This window comes from Ursus americanus, chromosome 22, assembly GCF_024610735.1.
Source record: "Ursus americanus isolate L20-20 chromosome 22, mUrsAme1.1.p, whole genome shotgun sequence".
NCBI classification, from domain to species: Eukaryota; Metazoa; Chordata; class Mammalia; order Carnivora; family Ursidae; genus Ursus; species Ursus americanus.
In genome coordinates, this window is record NC_142148.1 from 1300028 (window position 1) to 1328000 (window position 27973).

Consider the following 27973-nt stretch of genomic DNA (forward strand, 5'->3'; position numbering starts at 1 on the left):
ACATTGGAAGTTCTGCCCACATTCCAGCTGGTAGCGGTCAGCGGAGCTAGGTTGTGGCTGCCCTGCCTGGCCCGTCTCCACCTCTCCCTGCGGGACACCTGGCCTGCCCTTCCCTGTGCAGAATCCCAGCCTGCCAGGGCTGCAGGGCGCGACTGGTCCCTGGCCTCCACCGAACAGCCAGGGCAGAAACCCCTTCCTTGCCTCCTGGACATTTGTGTAACCCCCTCAGCTTGCTTGCCTCTACTCACAGGGACCTCACTCTGTCACCAGGCAGCTCACTTTACCAGCAGGCAGCGCTGAGTTTCAGAAGGCCTGTACTTGGGGCTGAGCTCTGCTGCCTGCACCTTGTCCTCCTCCGTCCTAGGTTTGCCCGCCCCGGTGCTTCCCCGTCACTGTGAAGAACCTGGCAGCCCAGGCCCTGAGCTATGCAGAGAAAAGCTCGCACAGTGGGCCCCGGGCTGCCATCTGGGAAGGGCCTCCTGGCCCAGCAGGCCTCGCTGCTGTCTGGGAGCTTGGATCTCAGGGACTCGCTGTCCCCTGAGCGGAGAGGCTCCCTGGGCTTAAACTGTTTGTGCAAACAATGTGGTTACGCTGAGCAGCTCCTTCCTCCTGGGAGTCTGGAATTCGGGCGCTTGCCAGCCAGGGGTGCCTACGTGGCTGGCCCCCAGCACAAGCCCTGGGCGCTGGGCCTCTGGCCAGCTTCCCGGGAGACAGCATTTCACATGTGGCCTCAGCTCATTCTGGGGCAATTAGCCTGGGAGAGGGTTCTGGAAGCCGTGCCTGGTCTCCCGAACTCCTCCCCAGGCTTTTCCTTTTTGATTTTGCTGTGTGTCCTTGGGCTGCGATAGGGCACAGCCTGGGTGTGGCTCTCCTAGGCCTGGAGGGCACCTAGCGACTCCCCCAGCCTGGGGGTGGTCTAGGGTGCCCAGACAGCTGCCACACTCCCACCTCAACATCCAGCAGGGTCAGCCCTTCCTTGTCGCTCTCTAGAGGTCTCTAAACTTGTCTCGTTCCCACTCTCTTAGGGGCTGCCTTCCTTTTCTGCTGTAACCTGCCCCGTAGCGTTTGTCCCTCCGTGGCCTTCTTCCTTCCTTCCCCAGTCCATTCACAGCCACACCAGGAACACACGGGGACCTCTGACTGGCACCCTTGCCCCGAGCTGCTCTGTTCAGAGCCCCCACGTCCCACACCTATCTGTTTTGGGGAGCTTCTCCCAGCCCGAGCCTCCCCCCTCTGCCCCAGGCTCCTGGTACTCACGGGGTCCACTGCTTATCGGAAACATAGCAGAACATGAGGCGCCGCACATGATAGGGCAGCCAGCAGACCACGAAGGCGATGACCACAGCCCCTGAGACACAGAGAGACAAGGGTCCTGTTCTGTGAACAGAAGACTTAACCCTAAACGTTGGCCTAAAGACAGACACAGGGACCATGGGACAGAGAGCCCAGAAATAACCCTCATAGATACGGGCACGTGATTTCCTACAAGGTGCCAGACCATTGTACTGGACACGGCACTAGGAAAACAGGACGGCCACGTGCAGAAGAAGGAAGCTGGACCCCTACCTCACACCATGTACAGAACTAGCTCAAAGTGAATCAGAATCTAACGTAGGAGCTAAGAGTACAAACTCCTTAGAGGAAAATGACGGGCACCAACTTGACAGCACTGGATCTGGCAGGGACTTCTTGGACACAGGGCCAAAGGCACAGACAATAGAAGGAAAAGTAGACGCCCCGGACCACGTAAAAATGAGCAACTCTGCATCGAAGGACACAGTCAACAGAGCGAGAAGGTAACACACGGAACAGGAGACAGTATGTGCGTCACACATCTGACCAGGGATTAATATCCAGGACACACAGAGAATGAACGTTCAACAGCAAAAATCAAACAACCAAATTACACATTTAAAAATGGGCAAAGGACTCGAACAGACATTTCTCCAAAGAAGATACACAAATGGTCAATCAGCACATGAAAAAGTGCTCAACGTCACTCATCATGTGATAAATGAGAACCCAGCCACAGTAAGACACCATCTCCCACCCTGTGGTATTCCTGTTGGATAGTGCCGCTCTGGACCTCTTTCTTCCAAGAAGCAGTGGCTGCTGAGGGACAGGTGGCCTGGGGCAGAGGTCCAGAGGCCTGTTTGCAGGGGTGAGGGTGACAGCAACGGGAGGGCTGCTGGGAGGCACAAGGTAGGTGGTTGGGGTTGGGGAGGGGCTGGGCCGGGCGGGACTGCCCTCAGCAGTAGGGGCAGGGTGTTCTGAGAAAGAGCCCTCCTCCAGGATGGCGTCTCTGGGCACAAGCCCGGCCCCCGGGCCCACACACGGAGTGCCACAACCCACATGGGCACAGGCTCCACCCCACGCTCTCCTGCGATGGGGGCTGGCTTGTGATCTTTGTAAGGGCTGGTCTTCAGGATTCCTCACGGGAATGTGGGTCACTATGCAGGGGCTGCACTTCATGCCTCTCCAGCTGGCATCTGACTGCCTGGCACATACGGTAACACTCACCTCTGCTGCTCATGGCTGTGAGGAAGCTGCCTGACCCAGAGTCCATGCCCAGGAGACTTGCTGAATCAGTGAATGGATGAATGATAAGATGGATGGATGGATGGATGGATGGATGATGGATGGATGGACGGACAGATGGATGGATGATGGATGGATGGACGGATGGATGGATGGATGAGTGGTTGGATGGAAGGATGGATGGGTGGATGGGTCAATGGGTGGATGGATGGATGGACGGATAGGTGGATGGATGAGTGGATGGCAGGATGGGTTGTTGGGTGGATAGATGGATGGAGATGGATGAAAGGACGGGTGGATGGAAAGATGAGTGGGTAGAGTAAAGAGCACTGATCCCTGGGTGGAGCCAGCCTTCTGAGTCTCTGCTGGGACTGCTCTAATTTCCTGGGTCTCATACTTTGCCCTTTTTGGTGGTGTGAAGCTCACTGCTCTACTGGCCCCTGCCTGCCACCCGCCCCTGAGGGCCCAGAGGTTACGTACGTAAGACCCGGACGCCATGCCGCAGGGCTTGGACCCTGCCAGGCTCGATGGACATGCTGAATGAGCTGTGCTGGTCCCCAACTGTGCACACCTGGCCCTGCTCCGCTGCCTGGCGGACCATGATGGTCAGCTTGTTGGCGATGATGGTGTTCAGGATGGAGATGACCACCATGGGAAACACAAAGGACATGAAGGTATTAATCTGCAGAGAGACAGAGAAGGACAGCTGTCAGGCTGAGGTGAGGGGACATCACCCTGCTGCCGGCCCCACCAGGCTGGGGTCTGGAGTATGGAAAGTGCTTGGTCTTTTGGAGCAGACTGGCAGACACACGCTCCACCTGCTGCCTGCTTGCCACCCACCCCTGGCTTAGAAGGGGTTCACAGACTCTCTGCCACCTCAGCAGGCCCTCTGCACAGGGTTCAGCCTACAGACAGTGTGGAATACAAACTCTGGTGTGTCCTAGCTGCGGGGAAGGGCTGTGCTCTTTATTCCCAGGTCTGGACATGACGTGTCATGGTTGCAGTCCCTGAGCCCTGGGCTCTCCTCCAGCACAGCCAAGCCCAGCATCCCTCATGCATGCAGACAGTTCGTGTTTGGACAAATATAGAAGACCCTTCCTCCTGCCCCACTCCACTGCCTCTCGGCTCACTGAAAAGAGCTTCTTACAAGCACCTCTAACTTCCACGTCACTTGCATCTGGGGAAACTGAGCCTTAGACAGGCCGAGGGGCCGGACGACACTTGACCTGGCCCTGCCAGGTCACCCGGCAGAGACCAATCCCTGGAGTCCCTTTGCAGGGGTGCCCTGATGGGCGATGGGGATCAGGTCTCTCAGGGGGCCGGTGCTAAAACTGACATCACCTCCCAGGGCAGTGGGGTAACGGCGTCAAGTGGCCTAAAGCCTTGGTTGGCTGTTTGTTCATCCTGAACATTCTGCTGTCTGGCACCCTTGCTCCCTGGCTGGTGCAGCGTGGCCTCCCCTGCGCGAGCAGGCAGCAGCAGCTCGTCGCTGCCCCTGCTGGGCTTCTCCACGTGTTCGTCCTGAACCTCACTTTGCAAAGGCTTTTGGTTGTACTTGGAGAGGCCGCCTGTGCTGGCTCCGGCCTGGACGCTGTGACTCCCCTGCAAAGTTCCAGGGGTCTGCACCTGGGGTTCCCTGGGCCCCAGGCGGCCCCTCCTGCCAGCCCCTGACCCGGTCTGCCTGCGGCCCGAGCGTCCTCAATCGTACGACAGAGACGGTCTCACCAGGGTAAGGACGAGCGCACCCCCGTCCTGCTCACACAGGCAGAGCACAGCCCCAGCACGGCGAGCCCCAGCAACCTCCAAGGTTGCAGGCAGGTCTGTTCTGCAGCCGTCTTGGCGGTCGGGCGTCTGTCCAGAACAGGGCAGACTCACATGCCCGCTCCCTTGAGGGCGCCAGCTGAGAGCTCCAGAGGTCCTGTCCCCTCACAGTGCTGCAGGCCCCGCCTGGGAGATCGGGAGACCTTCCTGGAGGTGGTGGCCTGAGGATGGTCTTTGGTTCCATCTGAACAAGGCTCTGCTAAATGGGAGGACGCACAGGCCAGAAAAAGGCCACTGAGGGCCTCGGGAGGGGGCCTTCCCACACCTGCTGGCCCCAGCGCCCATCGCTCACTGCCTGCCTGCACGGGTTTCTGACAGTCGCCCCTGCCAGGCACCCTTCTATCCTGTGTCCACTGAGCGTGGGAGGCAGGTCCCGGATGGGGCCCCTTCCCACCTCCCTTGGTTTCACTGCCGTTCGGAGCCCACCTTCCGCACGGCGGTGAGAGCTGGCACCGGCAGAGAGGCCGCTTGGGGAAGGTTTCTGAGGCTGTTGCTGGGCTGGAGGCTGGGCAGGGCGCAGCAGAACGCTGGGCCAGGGCCCGGGAGACAGACTAACTCCCTGTGAGTCACCTCGGCCCCGCAGAATTGAAACAGAACAAATGTATCCAACACAGATTTTAAATGTCAAAACACTTAAGATCCGTACCTCACCGAGCACGGGCAGTGAAGATCGCTGCCTCTGAGGGCCGGTGGGGGCTGTAAGCCGTGGGCCACGGCCCAGCTCGGTGGCCTGTGGGGTGTGGTCTGAGGCCCCAGTGGTTGCCCCATTGGAAGAAGTCCAGGCCCTTGTGCTGGAGTCCGGAGTGAGGAGAGGCCTCACCCCGCTGCCCTGATCGCAGGCTTGGGCCAGCACTGGCTGCCAGAGGGCGGACTGTCTTTCCTCCACATCCCCTGCCCGTCCGGCCGGGAGACCGGGACAGAATCTGGATTGTGGGGGCCCCCCGGGGCACACCTGACTCTGAGGGCTTGCCTTCTCTTGCCAAAGCTCACAGCATGGATGGGGGCTCCTTCCTGCACTCTACCCCCCACTTCTGGGAACAGGGGAGCAGCCCGCCCTCTCCCAAGGAGCAAACAGGACCACATCTCCTGAGCCTCGTGCACAAGCTCCGGAAATGTGCAGATGCTGCCACAGGAGGCAGGAAAGCTTGGTGCGGGAAGCCAGGGCCTCCCCAGACAGACAGGTGCAGGTGTGGGCGCCGTGCCTGGTTCACGCATTTGTCCCAATAACACATAAGACCTGCGAACAGACAGGCTGATTCTAAAACTCACCTAGAAACAAATAATGTAAGAATAGCCAGGAAAGTTCTGGAAAGGAGGAGCGATGGGTCAGTACCAGATGGGGAGACATGAATTTGCCACCCACTTACCAACGACCCGACACACACAAGAGACTTTGTGAGAACCGTTTGGCACGACAAATGGATGGACAGAGAGGTGGGTGCACAGAGAGAGGCCAGGAATGGCGCCCAGCGAGGCAAAGTCCCTCTAAGCAAGAGGGAGAAGGTGGGTGACCACCTGCAAAGCCAAGGCCTGCGGCCTCTGCCCCCTTCCCAGGACTTCCCTCTGCCTCCTTGAAACTGCCCCCCCCCAGGGGCCCACCCTCCAGCAGGCCTTTTATTCAGGAAAAAGACGTGACCTTTTTATCCTGCTGAGCCCGCAGGGGTGGGGAAGATGCCTTTGTAACCTTTGGGACGGTTTTCCCACCTGGTGGGGAGACCTGCCCAGAACAAAGCCAGCCCGAGTGGGAGGAGGGTGCATGAGCTCCTGGGTCCCAGCCGTTCGCAGACGCTGTTCCCAGACTTGCAGTTTTTATAGAGCAAAATAAAGGGTTCTTTATTCCTCTTGGGACAATCTGAATTGGTTCCCGAAACTTGTACCCTAACGCACAGAGATCCCACACCAAAAAAATTCGGATGGAGCAAAGATTAAAATCTAGAAATTAAGGCCAGAAAATTACTAGAAGAATCGTGGAAATCCTGCTTTTCATCACACATATTAAGCTTTTGGAATTAGAGAAATAAAGTCGTTCAGCCACTACTATAAAGTTTTGCTGTAAAAAAAATCAACGCTGGGGAAAAAAAATCAATTTTCTCATCCCTGGGAGAAATTCCTGTCTTACCTCACCTCCAAATATTCCCAAGACCCTGGTCCCCTGCCTCACTGTCCGTTTAGGCCATGCGGCTTCGAGGTGGACCCAGATGGCCCGGCAGGAGGCGGATTCCAGACCCGGAGCCAGCAGAGACCCAGGTCGGGCTTTGTCGGCCCAACGCCTCCGTCCCAGAGCCTGTCCTCCATCTCCCGTGGCCCCGACTGACCGATGGGCGAGCTCTGACCACAGCGGGCAGGCTGCCTGGGGGAGGACAGGTCTTCCGAGCACAAAGCCACGCGTTCGGATGCCTCCCTGCCCCCCTCCTTCCCTCCCCCGCCTCTGGGCTCTGCAGCTGAGGCCAGAGCTGGAAACTCCTGGGGCAGGGGGGCCCCCAGGAAGCGAGGGCGCCTGGTTGGGTACGGGTTGGGGGGTGCTGGGGTGTGGACCTTGGCCTCAGACAGCCCTGGCTGTGCACTGGCCTCGAGCTGTGGCTTTGGGTCGTTCCAGAATGGTCCGTCAGGCTCGGCTTTCTCATTCCTGAAAGCGGGACAGTATGGGCGCTCAGCTCAGGGCTGTGACGTGGTTCGAATTCAGTGGTGCCCAGGACACTACTGGGAGAGCCAAGGAAGCAGGCGGGGGGCTTCAGCGTGGGGATTGCGTCAGGATGCTCTGAGCCGCTGGGATGGCCAGTCCCGTCTGAGGACTCGGGGTTGGGCTCCGACTCCAGCATCGGTCATCTCGTGAGGGGATGGAGGGGAACCGTGAAGCAATAAAGAGGAGGCACGTTTACGGACAGCGGGTCCGCCTGGAACGGGAGCTGCCCCAGTACCGGGGGATGCACGCGGCAGGCTGGCAAGCAGGTGACTGACACCACTGTGGGTGCAGGGAGCCTCGCCCGGCCCCGGGCCCCCGGTCCGCGAGGGGTTCTCCACTGAGAGCCCTCACCTTCCGCCTTCAAAGGGCCTCCTCCCACTGCTCAGTTCCTCTGAAGAACCATCTTGTTTTGTGCTGTAGCCCTTTTCTCTCTACTTCATCCCATGTGTTTATTTTTTATTTTATTTAATTTATTTTTTAAGATTTTATTTATTTATTAGAGAGAGACAGAGAGAGCTAGCGAGAGAGAGAGAGCGAGTACGAGTAGGAGGGGAGTTAAGCAGAGGGAGAGGGAGAAGCAGGCTCCCTGCCGAACAAGAAGCCCGATGCGGGACTCGATCCCGGGATCCCGTGATCGTGACCTCAGCCAAAGGCAGACGCTTCACCGACTGAGCCCCCCAGCACCCCAATCCCATGTGTTTAAATAAAGAGTTGGGCCCTGGGCTCACCCTGCTTCAAGGCTCAAGAACCCAGCTGTGGTGAGTGGGAAAGCACAAAACATGGCTGGGTTCAGCTTCTTGTTCGAACTCCCCAAGGAGAGACTGCTGGGACCTCCTCGGCTGGCCCAGCCAGGCCCAGGCTCACAGAGGTGGCCGCCTCCAGACTCCAGGTCAGACTCCAGGGGGGACAGAACCTCGTCAGACCCAGCGAGCGTGAAGGAGCCAACGCCCAGCACACTCTGCCCTCGTCGGCCACTGCTGAGAGCAGGGACGGCAGTGCCAGTCGTTCCAGAGTGTGGTGTGTCACCCTCCCTCAGAGCAGACTCGGTTGTACAGCAAGACCCCGGACACAGCTCCAGGGGCCACCCTTCGGGCTGGCTGGTAAGCCACGGCACACCCGCACCACGAGCCACTCTGCTGGTATCAGGAATGAGCATGACCGGGCGTGCCAGGGTTCTGGATGAGTGAAGAAAGCAAGCGCAGAGCGGCTGGTGCGAAGTAAGGAGACCGTGCCCAGGAGGGAACCCCAACCGAGGCCAGCACGGGCTGACGGCGGGAGGGCTAGGAGGCTGGGAGGCTGCTGTCACGCCCTCCTGAACTGAGCACACAGAACTGGAATACGTGGGACACGTGGTTTGCTTCTATGTATGTGCCCCGTGACAGGGGCCGGGGCCCTTGCTCCTGTGGCCACATGAAAATCACACAGGCCTCCCTGCACCCCCAGGACTGGGAAGGGCCAGAGGCATAAGGGGCCAGATCTCAGGGCTATGTCCTCATTTCAGGAGGGGGCCAAAGATAAGAAAAGAGTCTTTCGAGCTGACACAGCCCAGAATTTCCCATTCCTCATCTAACAAGCTCCTTGACGCTCCAGACGCTGCTGGGATCTGCCACCCAGCAGGGGACATTACTCGGGGATACCCGTCCGGAAAACCAGACAGACCAACGCCCAGCTGCACACTGCTCTGTGGGTCAGCGCTGGCCACCGGCCTGGGCTTCTGGGGAGGAACGGCTGACATTTCTGAACCAACAGGTGGGAGACCAGGGACAGGATGGGGTACGTGACCTGGAGAGGCCATGTGAGTCATGTTTAGTGTCTGAAAGGCTGCCGCAGGGAGGAGGACTCCATGGGAAGGGCGCCTGCTTCCGGCTCTCGCTCTCGACCCAACACCATCCGTCCCACCACTGCTCGCTCGAACAAGCAGATGTTGGTGCAATATAAAAAGGACCTTCTGAGCGCCTCTAACTCAGCCTGTGGCTAAGCATGAACGCAGCGCTTGTCATGAACCGGGCAGCATGCTCAGCGCTCTGCAGGCGCTCCATCGAACACGCACGTGGAATTCATGAGGTGGAAGCTATCGGCACGCTCACTTTATAGACGAAGCAACCCAGACCCACCTATGAGCCCGGACCCAGTCCGACCCACAGCAGGAGCACCCGCTTCCCACGTCACGGGGCCGGTTTGCAGGCCGGGAGTGGATGAAAGGAACATGCATCCACTGGGTACGGGCAAGAGTCGGACCCGGTGCAGGACCACATCCTCACCAGTGAAGCTCTGCTGGGTGCGTGCCCTGCCCCCAACTGCCCAGAGAGGACACAGTTTTGGGGTGACTGCAAATTTCTGAGAACAACTGAACCTCTGTCCATTTCTCTCTCCTTTCTTCTATCTCCCGTCTGCTCCGCCATGGTCCCCACGCTCCTCTAGGGCTTGGATCTTCTGGGAGACGCTGGACCAGAGTTACTGGGGCCTCAAAGGGAGGGAAGGATCCAGCCCAGGAAGCTGGGGGTTCAGCACCATGGACAGTGACACCAAGCTTGTGGCTGCACTGGGGACCTGGGCTGCAGTGGGTGGACCTGGGCTGGGCTGGGGTGGGGGGCGACCTGGGTGGGGGGTCCCCAAGCCAGCTAGGAGCAGGCACCATTGGGAACACAACACACCATCTCTAGACCCTTCCTGTCCTGATGAGGGGCAGGTGAGCTCCTGTAACCCGTGTGGGAGGCGCTCCCCCACCCCGCCCGCTGCTCCTGCGGCCAGCAGCCCTGCTGTCTGAGAACGGACCTGAAGAAACAGAAGCCCCCCGGAGCCACATCCTGTCTGTTCCTGGCCGTGCTGCCGCGCTGGCACCAGCTGGGCTGTCGGGAGACCCTCAATCGGATTAGGGAAACAGCCTTCCCAGTATGCCGGTCCCTTCCTGGGGACAGGGGAGGCTCCAGAATGAGCAGGAGGGCCCTCCCCCGGGCAGCACCCAGGAGGGGCACCGGGGGCCTGGCTCATTAGCCTCCACAGCAGCTGGGGTGGTGAGCTGCCTCTCGGTCATGCCGCCGCCTCTCGAAACCACACGGAGGCCATCTGTGCGGTGCGGCAAGCCGTCAGGGGTGCGGGCTGAAGGTCTGTTCGCCATGTTTTCAAATATCTGCTGGCTGAAAAGCCCATGAGAATGTTCAGATCATCTGCTAAGTAGCAACACACGGGTTTTAAAAATCCCTGACGAGGACAGGCGGCAGAACAGTGAGCGGTGCGTGGCTGTCTGACCCTGGGGCGCGGCCCCTGCTTTTGTGCCCAACAGAAAGGCAGGAAGGTGCCTCCATGGTCCCCTAACACACGGAGACCACAGTCCACGTGGGGTGTGCCCAGCTCTTGTCTCCACCCGCACCTCACGCCGTGACAGCGACTGTTTCCTCGCTGTGATGACGTCTGTCCCGCACGGTGGCTCCCAGTTTTTAGAACTCAAATAGGAGCTGAATTTGATCAGGTCTGCTAAGCATTTGCATTTTCCTGATGTGCAGGGAATTAACGTGACTCTGAGGGGTGACACGTGGTGCCAACTCAGCACAGAACGTTCTAGAGATTTTGCAGGTGCCTTTGATAGAGTTCAAGACATCAAAGCTCTGCTCCACGCCAGGAAAACATGGGGACCTGGTCTTGATCAAGACCCCGGGTGGGGTGGGGGGGCCACACCCGGACGCCGGGGGGTGGGGTTCCAGGGAGTTCAGAGACCCCTCGGCCGTGCCTGACACTGGGGCTCGGTGAGACGGGGAGCTCATGTGCTGTAGGGTGGAGAGTCCAAGCCCAAGCAGGAGCAGGCATTGAGGGCACTTGAGCAGCGTGGTCAGGAGAGTGGTGGGGAGCCAGGGCTCGGCTGGGGACCGTCCTCCTCCTCCGCCCTGTTCTCCATGCTCCCGGCATCGCCAGCAGGTGAACCCGAGACCTTCAGTGTTTTCTTGCCACGTCATTGTGTGGGCAGTTCAGCAAATATCCTGTCCTTCCCAATTTCAAATTACCGTCCCCTGGCAGAGTTGGTCACTGGGCTCCCGTGGACATCTGGCTCTGTACCCAGAGTCTCTGCTCCTTTCAATAGAATTAGTGCTCCGTCCCTGCTTTAGGTGAATCTGATTATGGTGGACCTGGAGTGCGGTGGCCGGTGTGAGGGAGGAGGGCGGGGAGTGGCCGCCCGCACCCCCAAGCCTACCTAGGGCTGCACGTGGCTCTGCTTTCTCCCCAAGCTGGCCAGCTCCAGGCCTGCGGGGACCCCGTGCTCTGGCTTCACACCCAGCAGCGATACTCCAGCCAGGCTTCCTCTGGGGCCTCCACCCGGGATGGCTGTGACCTCAGGAACAGTGCCGGGGTCCCCTGCCACGGCTCCCACCCAGCCCCACTCAACGAGAGGCCTGGCTGTAGTTCTCAGCTAAGTAAGCAGGAACGCTGACTGCCCAGTTTCCCCAAAGCAGACTCCCGGATGACCATTCTTCCTTCCATCCCCAAGAGAACATGGCCATGTGACCAATGGGGCCCCACTCTGCTTCCCCCTTTCAGCCACGGACTCTGAAACAGTAAACAGGCCTGGCGGACCTGAGACATGCCGTCCTCTGTGCAAGAGATGGCCACTGTGGCGAGAAGGGTCCAGCTTTCCGTTTCTAGATGCAGAAGAGCAAGGCAGCCAGGATTTGGGCCGTGCCAAACGGCCTGAGCACGTCCATTCTCGGGCTGGGCCTGCTTCTTGTCTGTAAAGAAGGGGGTGGGCTGGTCCATCTTGAAGACCCTGGTCCTCAGGAACGGGCACGGCTTGAGGACCAGGACAAACACGGCCTGTGGCACAAGGGTGGTTTGCCGGCAGGACCCCACTGCCCTGGGGCTGGATGCCTGGTGCGGTTGGAGCTCCAAGCCCATGAGCCAGAGGGGCTGATTGACTCCGGGAAGCCTCGCGGTCCCGAGAGACCAGACAAGCGGCGGGAGGCGTTGCCGAGATCTCCCCGGCATCCCACTCGGGCACCAGCAGCCCTCGTCTCTCTTGCAGGAGCGCAGTGGCAGCTGAGGCGGTGCGAGGGGACCAGGCTGTGCCTGGGCCTCCCTGTGACTCAGGCTGTCAGCTGGACACAGGCCCGGGACAGCGGTTTCTCCCCGGTTTGGGGCTCACAGGCTGAAGCAGCGACATGTCCCGCCCCGGCGTCTCCCCTCGGGTGTCTCAGTACGTCGGGCTGTACCGTCCCTCGTGTCCCCCATGTCCTCCATCCTCTGATTGCACCAGGTGCCCAGGCCCACTTTGTCTGACCTTCACGGGCATTGACAGAGCGTCTGCTGTGTGCAGGGCAGTCTGCACAGACTGAGGTGAGCGTGGAGGACAGGCGAACACACATGACTCAGTGGTGAGCGTGAGGCAGTCTGGTGGGGACAAGGGGCCATTTTCTGGAGGAGGAATCTTTATGCAGAGTCCTGAGAGATGAGGGGCACGAATGGGTGGGAGAAAGGAGAGGGGCCTCAGGAGCCTGTGGGGGTTGGGCGGGGGTCACATCGCAGAAGTCCATCGCAGAAGCAAGGGGAGGGGGTGAAGAAGGTGGGTAGAGCCTGGGGGCAAGCAGGGGCCTGGGCCCGGGGAGCTGCCATGGTGGCCTGCGTTGGGGTGGTGCCCATGGGGATGGATGCAGCAGACGGTTGGGGGAAACTGGGGGGCTGAGGCCGGACCCAGGGTTGGGTGGATGCGGGGGCGGTGGCAGGCAGGAGGCAATCAGCGTGAGGCCAGGAGGGGACCCAGTGAGACTCTCGGCCTCGGAGGTGCATCTCCTGCCTTACTGACCCCCCACGCGGCGTCTGTGCTCTAACGCCCTCCCAGGTTAGAGGCCCCCCCACGGCCTCCTCCAACAAGATGAGTCTCTTTCTTGTGCAAACGTGTCAGCAGAGAGGCTTCCCCTGGCATCTGACAAGCCGGTCTTCCCGGAGCCTTTCCTCCGAGCTGCCTGCCGCCGTCAGTGTGCATCCCCGCAGCGACTCCCAGACGAGGCGTTCGCGAAGTAGGATTTGTTCTGCTTTGGTGGAGTCGGAGAAAAACGCAGCGCGGGGTCTCGGAGCTCTTCCCCCAGCCAAGCCTGGACGAGCGGCAGGATGCGGGCAGAGGTGGGCAAAGGGCGCGAGCTCACTGCCTCCATCGGCCACTGCGATGCGCCGGACGCCGGCCAGGCTGCGGCCGCGATGGACCCAGTCCTCGCTCCCGCTGTTGCTGACGCACACCTCCCACTATTGACCCAGGCGCAAACCGCGACTTCTGGGAGGTCTGTTCCAGGCGTGCAGCCGTCTGGGGGCATTTACCCAGGCTCCTTCGGGGCGATCTTCTACTGCCCTGTAGATCCCGGCCCCTACACGGTGAGATGAGTTTTCTCTGACGGCTCTGAAACGGCCTTGGCCTCCCGGTGCACCTGCTCCCTGTGCCAGCTGGGCCGGTGGGCAGATCGCATTCAAAGGTGCTGATGTGGTCACTGTGGAGTGGTCAGCACTGGATGTCTCAGCTCCTTGTGGCCAGTCTGTTGTTATCCACGAACTCAGCCACAGGGAGACACAGTCTCACCAACACAAGCTACGGGGAAAAACCCACAGCTCTGCGGGGACTGAGTGGAGACAGAGCATTCCTACAACTGGAAAAACAACTCGGAGGCTACACTCTGGGCTGCGAGACATCTGGTCAACGTGGCTGCTTCTGGACAAGCCCCACGGCTGGTTCTGGCCCTCTGTGCCTGCTCTGGCCCCAGACCAGCTGCCACCTGCCCCCACATGCCCCGCGGTGGCATGTTTGCCCCCCTGTGTCTTTGCCATCCTCAGGACCTCCTGGGGTCCTGAGAGCTGGCCTTCCTAATTGTCATGGGCAGCCCTGGCCTTGTGGTGTCCACTTGGGGCCAGGCACTCCCCTAGACATCCCAGGCCATGAGGCAACTGTCACGGGTCCCTCCACTAACAAGACTGTGCCATGAACTCGCCAGCTGGTGGCCTGTGGATGAGGGCCCTCCAAGACGGCTGACGGTTTCCAGCACCCTGGACACACACCTTTTGCAATGTGGTCGGCCACCCCTCCCACAAAGACATGGAGTCTGTGGCCCACCCCCCACTGGCCTGGCTCTGACCTGGGGCATGCAGCGGAAGTGCTGTCTTCTGAGCCAGGCCTCACGTTTCCCACTCTCATTCCCTCAGAACGTGGCTACCACAACGTGAGGAAACCCGGATTTGTCTCCTGGACAGCGAGGCCTGGGCAAGAGGAGCCCACCCTGCAGACCGGTGAGTGAGGCTGTCTCGGACTCATCCAGGCCCGTGGAGCCCCCAGACGACAGCAGCCACGGGAGGGAGCCAGCTGCACGGGCATCTGCAGCAGCGCAGGCAGCGTCGTTGCTGGAGCCCGCAGGCGTGGGGCTGTTTCCTCACGCAGCGGAGCTGGCTGATACGCTGCTTCACAGACGGAGTCCTGCGCTTTCCGATTTACCAGCCCCACCGCTGCATTTTCTCTTTGGAGAGAAACACCCCTTGTGTCAGTAAAATTCACGCCCCAGGCGCTGACAGGAGGCCCGAGGAGGCAGTGGGAGCATCGTGTGTGGCTCACTGGGCTGTCCTACCCCAGGATCTGGGGCTGGTTTTGTAAAGACGACTCACGGCACCTGCAGTGCGTCCCCCCGGCGGTGCCACAGAGCCAGCCGGGTGAGGGGCACGAAGGAGGCAGGAGACGGTTTTCTTTCGTTTTTGTTCCCGTGGAGAGAGGCTGGCCCACGGCTCTGACGTCGCAAAGCAGCAGCACATCACTAACCCTTGAGGGAGGACAGCCAGCTCCGTGCTGCCGGGTCGGACTCAAGTGCAAAGTTAAACACGCGTGAGCCCCGGGCAGCCAAGCCCGGCCGGGGGGATGGATGGGGTTTGCGGATGTCTAAGGGGGATCTTCCCTCCATCCCTATAATCAGCAAATGTTCATGCTGCACTCGGCTCCTTGTCATGGATATCTGAGTGTTTCTGTGTGTGTACACACGTGTGCATGCACGTGCTGGGACTACGTGTGTGTGCGTGTCTCTGTGTGCCCGTGTGTGAGCATGTGTGAGCCTGTGTCTCCGTGCCCGTGTGTGAGCGTGTGTGAGCGTGTGTCTCCATGCCCGTGTGTGAGCGTGTGTCTCCGTGCCCGTGTGTGAGCGTGTGTCTCCATGCCCGTGTGTGAGCGTGTGTCTCCATGCCCGTGTGTGAGCATGTGTGAGCGTGTGTCTCCATGCCCGTGTGTGAGCGTGTGTGAGCGTGTGTCTCCGTGCCCGTGTGTGAGCATGTGTGCCCGTGTGTGAGCGTGTGTGAGCGTGTGTCTCCGTGCCCGTGTGTGAGCATGTGTCTCCATGCCCGTGTGTGAGCGTGTGTGAGCTTGTGTCTCCGTGCCCGTGTGTGAGCGTGTGTGAGCGTGTGTCTCCATGCCCGTGTGTGAGCATGTGTGCCCGTGTGTGAGCGTGTGTCTCCGTGCCCGTGTGTGAGCATGTGTCTCCATGCCCGTGTGTGAGCGTGTGTGAGCGTGTGTCTCCGTGCCCGTGTGTGAGCGTGTGTGAGCATGTGTCTCTGTGCCTGTGTGTGAGCATGTGTGCCCGTGTGTGAGCGTGTGTCTCCATGCCCGTGTGTGAGCATGTGTGCCCGTGTGTGAGCGTGTGTCTCCGTGCCCGTGTGTGAGCATGTGTCTCCATGCCCGTGTGTGAGCGTGTGTGAGCGTGTGTCTCCGTGCCCGTGTGTGAGCGTGTGTGAGCATGTGTCTCTGTGCCTGTGTGTGAGCATGTGTGCCCGTGTGTGAGCGTGTGTCTCCATGCCCGTGTGTGAGCATGTGTCTCCATGCCCGTGTGTGAGCGTGTGTGAGCTTGTGTCTCCGTGCCCGTGTGTGAGCGTGTGTGAGCGTGTGTCTCCGTGCCCGTGTGTGAGCATGTGTGCCCGTGTGTGAGCGTGTGTGAGCATGTGTCTCTGTGCCTGTGTGTGAGCATGTGTGCCCGTGTGTGAGCATGTGTGAGCGTGTGTCTCTGTGCCCGTGTGTGAGCATGTGTCTCCATGCCCGTGTGTGAGCGTGTGTGAGCTTGTGTCTCCGTGCCCGTGTGTGAGCGTGTGTGAGCGTGTGTCTCCATGCCCGTGTGTGAGCATGTGTGCCCGTGTGTGAGCGTGTGTCTCCGTGCCCGTGTGTGAGCATGTGTCTCCATGCCCGTGTGTGAGCGTGTGTGAGCGTGTGTCTCCGTGCCCGTGTGTGAGCGTGTGTGAGCATGTGTCTCTGTGCCTGTGTGTGAGCATGTGTGCCCGTGTGTGAGTGTGTGTCTCCATGCCCGTGTGTGAGCATGTGTCTCCATGCCCGTGTGTGAGCGTGTGTGAGCTTGTGTCTCCGTGCCCGTGTGTGAGCGTGTGTCTCCGTGCCCGTGTGTGAGCGTGTGTGAGCGTGTGTCTCCGTGCCCGTGTGTGAGCGTGTGTGAGCGTGTGTCTCCGTGCCCGTGTGTGAGCATGTGTCTCCGTGCCCGTGTGTGAGCGTGTGTCTCCGTGCCCGTGTGTGAGCATGTGTGCCCGTGTGTGAGCGTGTGTGAGCGTGTGTCTCCGTGCCCGTGTGTGAGCATGTGTGCCCGTGTGTGAGCGTGTGTGAGCGTGTGTCTCCATGCCCGTGTGTGAGCGTGTGTCTCCGTGCCCGTGTGTGAGCATGTGTGCCCGTGTGTGAGCGTGTGTCTCCGTGCCCGTGTGTGAGCATGTGTGCCCGTGTGTGAGCATGTGTCTCCGTGCCCGTGTGAGCATGTGTGCCCGTGTGTGAGCGTGTGTCTCCATGCCCGTGTGTGAGCGTGTGTCTCCGTGCCCGTGTGTGAGCATGTGTGCCCGTGTGTGAGCGTGTGTCTCCGTGCCCGTGTGTGAGCGTGTGTGCCCGTGTGTGAGCGTGTGTCTCCGTGCCCGTGTGTGAGCGTGTGTCTCCGTGCCCGTGTGTGAGCGTGTGTGCCCGTGTGTGAGCGTGTGTGCCCGTGTGTGAGCGTGTGTCTCCGTGCCCGTGTGTGAGCGTGTGTGCCCGTGTGTGAGCGTGTCTCCGTGCCCGTGTGTGAGCGTGTGTGCCCGTGTGTGAGCGTGTGTCTCTGTGCCCGTGTGTGAGCGTGTGTCTCCGTGCCCATGTGTGAGCGTGTGTCTCCGTGCCCGTGTGTGAGCGTGTGTGCCCGTGTGTGAGCGTGTGTCTCCGTGCCCGTGTGTGAGCGTGTGTGCCCGTGTGTGAGCGTGTGTCTCCGTGCCCGTGTGTGAGCGTGTGTGAGCGTGTGTCTCCGTGCCCGTGTGTGAGCATGTGTGCCCGTGTGTGAGCGTGTGTGAGCGTGTGTCTCCATGCCCGTGTGTGAGCGTGTGTCTCCGTGCCCGTGTGTGAGCATGTGTGCCCGTGTGTGAGCGTGTGTCTCCGTGCCCGTGTGTGAGCATGTGTGCCCGTGTGTGAGCGTGTGTCTCCGTGCCCGTGTGAGCATGTGTGCCCGTGTGTGAGCGTGTGTCTCCGTGCCCGTGTGTGAGCGTGTGTGCCCGTGTGTGAGCGTGTGTCTCCGTGCCCGTGTGTGAGCGTGTGTGCCCGTGTGTGAGCGTGTGTGCCCGTGTGTGAGCGTGTGTCTCCGTGCCCGTGTGTGAGCGTGTGTGCCCGTGTGTGAGCGTGTGTCTCCGTGCCCGTGTGTGAGCGTGTGTGCCCGTGTGTGAGCGTGTGTCTCCGTGCCCGTGTGTGAGCGTGTGTGCCCGTGTGTGAGCGTGTGTCTCCGTGCCCGTGTGTGAGCGTGTGTGAGCGTGTGTCTCCGTGCCCGTGTGTGAGCATGTGTGCCCGTGTGTGAGCGTGTGTCTCCGTGCCCGTGTGTGAGCGTGTGTCTCCGTGCCCGTGTGTGAGCGTGTGTGCCCGTGTGTGAGCGTGTGTCTCCGTGCCCGTGTGTGAGCGTGTGTCTCCGTGCCCGTGTGTGAGCGTGTGTGCCCGTGTGTGAGCGTGTGTCTCTGTGCCCGTGTGTGAGCGTGTGTCTCCGTGCCCGTGTGTGAGCGTGTGTGCCCGTGTGTGAGCGTGTGTCTCTGTGCCCGTGTGAGCGTGTGTCTCCGTGCCCGTGTGTGAGCGTGTGTCTCCGTGCCCGTGTGTGAGCGTGTGTGCCCGTGTGAGCGTGTGTCTCCGTGCCCGTGTGTGAGCGTGTGTGTCCGTGTGTGAGCGTGTGTCTCCGTGCCCGTGTGTGAGCGTGTGTCTCCGTGCCCATGTGTGAGCGTGTGTCTCCGTGCCCGTGTGTGAGCGTGTGTGCCCGTGTGTGCCCGTGTGTGAGCATGTGTGCCCGTGTGAGCATGTGTGCCCGTGTGTGAGCGTGTGTCTCCGTGCCCGTGTGTGAGCGTGTGTCTCCGTGCCCGTGTGTGAGCGTGTGTGAACTTAGCTGCCATACGTGTTCCTGTTTTGCTTCGGCTCATGCAGAACCAGGGAAGTCACTTGAACATGGAAATGTCTCCCGATGGTGAGGGGCCTGGGGGCCTCGGCCTCCCACCTTTGCCCTGTTGCCCTGCGGGTTCTGAGCAGAGCCCCTGCCTCCTGGACCGGCTGCCGCCAAAGGCACGTGTTTCAGAACAAACTTTCCCCTAGTGAATACTGGGCCTTCGTAATCATGCTGGTTTCTGCTGAGGGATGAAAACCTGCAGATGGAGGGGGTAAGGGCAAGGCTCTGAAGATCAGGCTCTGCGGTTAGGAGAGCGGTCGAACATGGGGTCCAAATCTGGTGTGCAGACCAGACCCCCTTGAAGAAAACTGACCCCGAAACAGGAATTGGCTGGAGCCCCAGTTCTCAGGCAACCCCTCCCCGATTCGTGCTCCTGGCTGGGGGCCACCCGGCTCCTCTCACAGCCTCACAGGCCCCTGCCTGGTGTTCTGCCCCCTGTCCATCCCGTGCATTTCCTCTTTCACCCTCTGACACCAGCCCTAGGCGTGCACTCGCCTCACGTGACCCAGAGGGGAGCTATCCTGTGTCCCCCAGGTTCATAGCTGCAATCTAGCTCCCGAGGACATACTGTAAGGAGGTGAGGTCTTCAGGGGTGATTAGGTCACAAGGGTGAAGCCTGCACGATGGGATGGGTGCCCTTATAACAGAGACCCCAGAGAGCTCCCGCGCCCCTTCTACCACGTGAAGACATGGCAAGAAGTTGCCATCACGATCAGGGAGTTGGGGTCTCACCAGACACCAGGTCCACCAGTGTCCTCGTCTTGGACCTCAGCCTCCAGAGTGGGGAGGTACATATGTCCCTTGTCAAGAAGCCCCTGGTCTCTGTTGGAGTGGACGGACAGAGCGGACGGACGGAGTGGCTAGAGTGGACAGACGGAGTGGATGGATGGGTGGCCAGAGCAGATGGACGGAGTGGACGGACGGAGCAGATGGACAGAGCAGCTAGAGCAGACGGAGACAGCTCCAAGTGGCTGTGCGCCTGCCAACGGAGCTGTCTCAGTGCCTGCCTGCCGAGGAAGCACGGGGCATGGGGGGCCACTGTCCTCCGTGCAGGATGGAGGCCACCCATGGAGGCCACTCGGCCTCGTGGGGAAGCTGTTCCCTGAGCCGGCATCTCATCCTGGGGCCACTCCCCCTGCATCATCCCTCCACCCGTGAAGGGAGTCTTATCTCCTTTCTAATAAGGTGTTTGTCACAAAGACATAATTGGTGCATTTGTTACACTTGGAGGGCTTCAAGTGACACTGGGGTCTTTGTTGCCAAGTGGGGGTCTAGCTGAACCACGACCGGCCTCCGTGGGAAGCAAAGAGGCATCAGCTCTGTCCCCCGCCTGGCGCTGCCCCGTGTGGCCACCTCCTGCACCTGCGGCCGCGATGGTGATCTGCGTAACTGACCAGGGCTGGCCGGGGTGCAGGACTGTTTAAGCTCCAGGTGTGGACAGGACCACGTGGGTACAGGCTGACCTCTCTGCCACAGACGGAGCTGGGCTCATCCTTTCCCCGGGCAGGTAGGAGTGGGGCAGGCTGGAGTGAGAACTCCTGATTCTTCTGGTCGGCACGTGGCTGTTACGACGGACATGCGTGTGTTGCTGCCCGCACCCGGAGTTCACTGCGTGGGGACAGAGCCCGGCCCCCGCGAGCCCCTGAAGGGCTTCCCGTGTGAATGAGCAAGGAGATGAGGGGCCGTCCGCTCGGGCCCCTGTGACGAAGGGCGCGGCCCGAGTGGCTTACGAACAACATAGATCTATTTCTCACAGCTCTGGATGCTGGGGTCTGAGATGAGGGCTCTGGTTATAGACGGCCCCCTGCTTGGGTCCTCCCAGGGCTGGAAGGGGACGAGGGGACTCTCTGGCCTCTTCGTATGGGGGCACTAACCCCATCACGGGGGCTCCACCCCCGTGGCCTGATCACCTCCCAGAGGCCCCACCTCCTGATACCATCACCCGGGGTGGGGGTTAGAGTTTCAACACAGGATTTTGAGGATGGGGGAGAGAGAAGCGCAGCCCCCAGGTCACCCCCAAACCAGGACGTGTGCACGGGACATTCAAAACAACCCATGAAAGAGTCGTGCCAGGAACTGAAGCCCTCCTGTAAGAACAAAGGGGCAGGAAGCCCCTTCGCGAAACACGGTAAGCATGTCAGGGGCCCCCGGAAGCCTGTGCTTGGGCCACGCCTTCTGGAAACAGCGCTGGCCTTCTCTGCACCCCCCATGAAGCTCGCGCCGGAGCGTGAGTGACCAGGGCCAGAGGTGACAGAGGTTTCATGGGGGTGGGAGGCCCACAGGGCGTGCGCCAGGGACGGCACCCTCCTCTCTTGCCCCATCACCCCCCCAGTCTCATTAATGAACCAGAGTTACGCCAAGGAGCTAAGCCCCGAGGACAGGGTGCTGGGGGGCACCAGGGATAAGCACAGACGTGACTCAGACAGACCTGATTCACAGCCCCTCACGGCTGTGTGTCTGCCCAATGGCGTCCCCACCCGGGACGTCTCCCGATCCGTAAGTGGGGACAGTCCCAGGAGCCAGAAGGAGGCCATGAGGGTCAGAGTTGGCTCTTAAAGCTGACATCAGTGGTGTGAGCCGCGCCGGGTGGGGGGTCGCAGGGCTTTGCTGAGGTAATATGTCCGTGACACGTTTGCCACCATCACGTCTGCTCAGCCCGCTCAGAGCTCCCCTCGCCACTGAGGCCCCAAGTCAAGAGAGGCTGTCTGAGGGCGGTGGCCCCCCACCCCGGAGCTGCCCACCTGCGTCCTCGGTGGCCCCCGTGGCCTGCCTTCCCAGAGCTTCTCTTCCCAGACTGGGGTGCTGGAACGGAACGAGGGACCGAGGACCACGGGGGGGGGGGGCCCTCCGGCAGGGTGTCTGCTCACGGTCGCAGAGAGGGGCGTGGGCGCGCGTCAGCCAACGGCCTCCCCGGAACCAGCTGCTTCCCTCCCCCTAATTAGCGTTAACGACGTCCCCCCAGAGCTGTGACTCTGAAAGGGCCTCTGGCCGCCTTCCTGAGGACTGAGGAGGCTGCTTCTGTTATGACTGGTGATCAGACTCATTTTCTCTGACAGATCTTCTCCCCGAAAGATATTCACGCGCTGTTTGTGACATTTAAATTACTCGGAATTTGCAAGTCCAATGCCGGCATGAATATTCATGGCTGTGTTACCCTCGCGGGTTCTCTTCTCCGCGGCTCCCAGGACACAGTCCGCCTCGGGTGCCACGCCTCTCCACAGTGATGTGACAGGTCCTCCTGACCCTGTGGTGGCTTCTTATCAGAGAATGTTCTGGAACCTGAACGCCACCGAGGTCCCTTCCACGTGGCTGTCAATGCAGTCCCCAGGGCCGCCCCATGGTGATCCCTACAGGCTGGGAGACGGAGTTCAGGAAGGGCAGGAGGGGGGAATGCAGGAGCAGAGCCGGGGTGGACAGGAGTGGACTGCTCAGGCCTCTGTTTGACCTGCTTTTCTTCAACCACAGGAGGCTGTGAAGGGCTTTGGCACAGACCCGGGGCTCCCCTGACCTCGGCCGTGGCTGGGCCCCTGGGAGCAGGACAAGCTATGGGCTCCCCCAAAACACTCTAGGCCCTTCTCGTCCATCACCCGACGTGGAGCAGACAGCCTCGGGGAGGCTCTCCCCAGTGGCCATGGGCGCTGACCCAGGGCCATGGTGCCCCACCTGTGAGCCTGGGGCCACACCCCCGGCCACGTCTGACCTTCTGTGGTGGCTGCATGACCCAGCCAGCCTGAGGCTGATCAGCACGATGGTGGGCCCCGTCCCTTCCTGCCCACGGGGCCTCTGGGCAGAACAGCTTGGCAGTTCCTCAACAGTATAATAAACAAAAAGAACTACCACGTGGCCCAGCACTGCCAATGTGGGTATGTCCCCCAAGGAACTGAAAGCAGGGGCTCAGAGAGATGTTTGCACGCCCACGTTCACAGCAGCGCCATTCACAACAGCCCAAGGGTCCGTCCGCAGACGGATGCGTGAGCAAAGTGCAGCATCCACACGGCGGGGTGGGATTCAGCCTGAAAAAGGAAGGAGTTCTGACTCCTGCTCCCACACGGTGACGCTGTGCTGAAGGAAGGGGGCCAGTCACAGCAGCACGAACACTCGCTTCTCCTTACAGGGGTTCCTGGAGGAGCCAAATTCAAAGAGACAGAGACGGTGGCCGCCAGGCACCGGGGGAGGCAGGCGGGAGTGCCTGCTCCATGGGGACAGAGTCAGTTCTGCAACACGAAGGGAGTCCTGGAGACGGATGATGGCAGTGGCCACCAACCGTGTGAACGTGCTTAGTAGCCCTGAACTGTGCTCTTAAGGACGGTTAAGAGGGTAACTTTCATGTGCATTTTATCACATTAAAAAATTGGAAGAAAACTCCAAAATATATGAAGATCTCTTAAAACCCAACAAGAAAGCAAATATCTCAAAAAGTGGGTGAAGGATGTGAACAGACACCTCGTCAAAGAAGATAAACAGATGACAGAATTAACAGGCTTCACGTCGTACGTCGTTAGGGGGCCCCTCATTAAAACGACAGCGAGACCCGGCGCCCGGCGGCTCCGGCGGGGAAGCGTCTGCCTTCCGCTCGGGTCATGGCCTCGGGGTCCTGGGATCGAGCCCCACGTCGGGCTCCCTGCTCAGCCGGGAGTCCGCTTCTCCCTCTGTCTCTCCTGCTCCCCCTGCCTTATGCTCTCTCTCTAATAAATAAACAAAATATTAAAAAACCCCAACAATGAGATATAATCCGTGTGGCTGAAATAAGAACCGACGACACCAGACGCAGGCCGGGACGCGGGCAGCAGGTGCTCTCACGCGTCACTGGCGGGAGCGCCACACGGCACGGCCTCTCCGGAAGGCAGTGTGGTGGTTTCTCACAAAACGAAACGTACGGCCACCACACGATCCAGCAACCCGTCTCCTATTCACCCAGATGCGCAGACGACATCCGTCCACACAAAAACCTGCCCACGGGTGTTTACGGCAGCTGATTCCAGAATCGCCAAAACCCAGAAGCAACCAAGATGCCCGTCAGCAGGTGAGGGTAAACTGTGGACCCCCCAGACTGCGGAGCACTATTCAGGGCTAGCGAGAAATGAGCTGCCCACTCATGAAAACCCAGGAGGGATGAGCGAGTGAGAGAAACCCTCTGCACAGGCCACACGCGGCTTGATGCCAACTCCGTGACATCCTGGCACGACTCTGGAAATGGTGAAAACACGACTGGCTTCTGGGTGCAACTCCACCGCACTCTTCAGATGTTTGGAAACAGCTACTGGGGTGCCTTAGCTCCTCGTTCCCACTGCTGTCCTAACCCCCCCAGGGTCACCCTCCTCAGGACACACCCAGTTGCATTTAAAACGGGCACATTAGAGGATTAAGAGCTAAGCCAGGAGCTGCCAGTTGCCCCTGGTGAACAGGTGTGCCCGCCCAGCCCTGACCAGACAGACACCGGGAGCCGCTGTCCTCGGTGGGCACAGGGCTCCTCTCCCCAGCCCCTCGACCTGGGCTCGGTCTCTCCCTGGTGATGCAGAACAGCCCTACCCACCACGTCCGCCTGCCTGGGGCGGGCAGGGGTCCTTCCTCCACCCCAGGGCGCAGCCCCAGGCCAGACGGTGCAGGATCAGCTGTGTCTGGGCTAATGGTTCCTGAGGCCCCTGAGGGGACCAGAGGCCTCTGACCGAGTTGCGGGAGAGGCTGCCTACCCCGCTCCTTGCAGGTGCTGCCCTCACCTCTGCTGGCCAGCCACCGGAGAGCTCTCACCCTTCATCCCTGAGGCCTCACCTTCACCCTGCCTGCCGCTGCCCACACTGACCCACCCCAAGCTGAGCACCGGGACCTCCCCCAAAGACGCCCATTGCTGGGGGAGCGGAACCTGCCCCCCGAGGCCCTAGGACGGGGACAGTCCTGTGGTGTGGGCCTCAGCAGCCGCCGGGGGTGGGGGCAGTGGGGCTGGGCAGGCGGTGCCCCCACACCTGCACGCAGCATCACCAGGAGCCCTCCTCCCGGGCCCAAGGGTGGGGGCCTGATGTTGGGGACAGTCCTGGGGGGGGGGTCTCAGCCTGTGTCACCATGCCTCACAGCCTGCCAGGGAAATGGTCCCAAACCAACTAGGACCTAAACCCTAAACCTCTGCTCAATAAGTTTGGGAGTACCAGGGCCCCCCACCTGGCACTCAGGGGGCCCCCTGCCCAGTGTGTCTGAGATGCACATCTGGGAGCCCTCAGTCCCAGGCCCAGGGGGGCTGGTCACCCTCCTCCAGGCCACTGGGGCTGAGCTCCCGCTGTCGCCCTTGCCCCGTGCATGGCCCTCGGGCTGAGCTCAGGTCCCACACGGGGCTCACGGACGTCCCAGCGCTCGTCAGCTTGGTGCAGGTGGCCGAGGCAGTGGTGCCCTCAGGCCGAGCTCTCGGGCCCCTTCAGCTGTCCCTGTGGCTTCTTCCCCACAGCCTCCCAGCCTCACACCAAGGCCCGGGCCCCAGTGGGTGTGTGAGCACTGCCCCTCCCCCCATAGGGGAGGAAGCTGAGGGCTTGGCTGCCGGGCTGAGGCCTAGGGTGGACGCTCGAGGCTCTTGGGCCCTCAACGACACTTGTCCTCGGATCCACGGGACCAGGGCAGGGAGGCTGGACATTCGAGGCCCACAGGCTGGGACGCCAGGGTGTCCAGGACCGCTCGCGTGGTGAGCGGTGCTCTCCTTCCCTCAGGCGTCACCACATATCCCTTCCCCGGCTCACCTGCCCTCCCCCTCCCCCTGGACGCATGGCCACCCCGTCTCCCGGCTGGTCACCCTAGCTCTGCCCGGGCTGCTGAGCGCTGCTCCCCGTGGCTGGACTTGGGCAGGGCCTGATCCCTGGGCTGTGCCTGGGTGGGCACCCGGACAGAGGGGTCCCTGGGGACGCGGAGGCCTCCCCGCTGCGGAGGGCTCACGCCAGCCCTCCTGCAGGCCGTGCCGCGTCTGACCTGAGTCGCCCCCGGCCCCGGGCTCACACACAGAGCCGATCTGAGGAGCAATGTTATCTGCAGCAGGGCTCTCATCCGGCCCAGTGTGGAAATGCGGCCAAGCACTGGTGGGCAGTTAAAGCCACAAACGGCTTCAATTCTTACTGAGATGCAAACAGCTCTGCAGAGGGGATGTTGAGAAATGAGCCCTCTGCCATTTTTAGAAACCAGACAGCAAAAACTTGTGAGCGGACTGTTGGAAACGGAAGCTCCGCTCACCCGCGGGTGGGCTGTCCGAGGGGCCGTCCCCCAGGTGAACTTTGGCAACTTGCTGACCCCACTCGGCAGTCAGAGCTGCCTTGTCTGGCTCTGCCCTTATGACTCACTGAGGGAGCAGAGCACAGGGATGGGTGCACAGGAGCGCGAGGTTGACGGATGGAGGGCTTCATGGACGAGGCGACTCTGGGCCCAGCTGAGCAAGTGGGGGAACATGGGCATCTAGAGGGAGGTGAGAGCACAAATGTTAAGGAGCCCGAACCTCCTTTCCACTGGACTAAAGTGTGGGCACTGGGAGAATACAGGGCGCGGTGATCCACCCACTTTCCCGGACTTGAAAGCCGCTCACCCCTTCCTCCAGGAAGTTCTCCCTGCTGCTCCACCTCACACCACTCATAAGTCAATGTAGCTCTTCCTTGTCCTTGTAGGGAGCCCTGGGAGGGGTGCAAAGAGCCGGACTGGTCCCGTGTGGGCTCTTTATGTGCTGGGGGCTTTGGGCAACCCCAGGGCTGTGCGGGGACCACTGGATGCTGCCCAGTGAGCAACACAGGGGGTTGGGTGCTGGGTTGCCCTGCACTGGACACAGAACCAGGGGCCCAGGACACAAACGTGGCTGTCTGTCCCCTGGCCCACACTGCTGGCCTTGCCCAGGAGCCAGACCCAGCTGGTCCGGGCAACATCTCTCCTTGGACCCTGAGGAAGGATCCAGGCCTCTTTAGAATTAACTTGGGGTGGCTTCTTGGGCACCCATGCCTGCCTGCCCTGGGGTGGTGCCTCTCAGCTCCACCGTGGCCCTCGGGAAGCTCCTGCAGACCGAGGCCCGGGGCTGTGGATTCCCGGGCCTGGGGCCGTTTGCTATGAAGACTTGCAGGGTCCACTACTTCTAGCCCAAGCCTCTCCCTCCAGCCTCCCTGGATACGTGTCCTTGTAGAAATGCACGTGCAGCTGCCCCATCTGTGCTGCTTGCAACAGTCTCTCCAGCGCCAGCCCGGGGCTCAGAGCTGTGGGCCAGCGGCCACGAGCGGTGACACTCATCAGAGCCCTTCCACTGAGCGCCAGTGGCCTCCCAGAGCGCAGAAGTTGGCCCCAGACCTGCCTGCTGGATGGGCTCTGTCTCAGGGAGGGAGGCTGTGGTTCCCGGCAGGGACAACCTTGTTTCTTTTCGGTGGCAGAGGCAAGCCGTTGGTGTCTCACCGTGCTCCGGCACTCGGACCTACCTGTTCCCGGAACCGCGGCCGGGGCTGACTGGACCCCGTCCTCCTAGCCCCTGCTGATCACTGCCGTCTGGCGTTCCAGGACTGTGCTGACGGGCGGCTCGGGGAGACCCCAGGGGTGGCCGATGGAGAGATGCCCGCCCACAGTGACGAGTCCGAGGGGCTGTGGGGGGACCAGGGGGCCTTCATGGGGCCTCGTGAGGGGAAGGACGTGACCGGACCTCATTTCCCAACCAGATCAGGTGGTCTCTCTGGGACTCGAGGAGCACCTCCGGGACCAGGGAGCACAGGTGAGGCTGTGACCCTTGTTCCTGCCACGTACTCCTCAGGAGCACCGGAGACCACCCTCCAGCCCGTCAGCATCACCGTTTCCTGTCTGGACTCCGAAGGAGCGGCGGGAGGGACCCACGCATGGCCTCTGGCTTGCAGGCCATCTCTGTGCCGCTCACGGGTATCTGGCAGCACTGCGGCCTCTCTCGGCAGGAAGGGACAAGCTGGCCTCCTGGCTGCACTTAGGTGGCCCCATTATTGGGGGAGAATGGTACCACTTGACCCCCAAATCAATAATCAATAATGAATAATAGCAATGAAGAGAGCTCTCGACGCTTGGGAAGCACTTGGCTGGGCTCTAGCGGCCGCACTGCATGGCACAGCTGGCCTCTCCAGGGCCCAGCATGCAGGTGGCAGGGGACAGCAGGCGGGACACGGGATGAGAGTGAGGGGTGGTCTGGGCCTGTCGCCTCCAGCCCCCCAGACCAGGCACCTCTAGGGTTTCCTTCATAAAGAGCCTGTCCTTCTGGGCTCCCCTCTCCCGCAGTGGCCGTTTCTCTAGGGCAGGAGGAATGAAAACACATTTAATTTACTGCTGATGGAAGTGAAAATCCCCGAGTGTGGGGGCCAAGCTGCTGGGACCCCCTGGAGAGCCGTTCTGCTCGCGTCCTGGCATGCGCTTGGGTCGTAACCCTGGTGACTCCAGCTCACAATGTCATGGAAGGGGCTGGGCAGTTGACCCAGGGATGCCCCATCTATCTTGTGAATTAGTTAATAAGGTCAGGGAAGGATTCCATTAAAACTCAGCAGGAGGTCCTCCAGAAAGG

At 60.9% G+C, this 27973-nt stretch overlaps 1 protein-coding gene across 1 annotated transcript in view; it reads right to left on the minus strand.

Annotated features, from left to right (window-relative positions):
* Positions 1 to 27973, minus strand: part of NTSR1 (neurotensin receptor 1) — a 44061-nt gene that overhangs the window by 430 nt on the left and 15658 nt on the right. Inside the window, exons 2-3 of the mRNA XM_045795053.2 lie at positions 3019 to 3220; positions 1258 to 1348 (exon numbers count right to left, since the gene is read on the minus strand). Coding sequence (XP_045651009.2) covers positions 1258 to 1348; positions 3019 to 3220 — 293 coding nt within the window. The remainder of the gene's footprint in view (positions 1 to 1257; positions 1349 to 3018; positions 3221 to 27973) is intronic.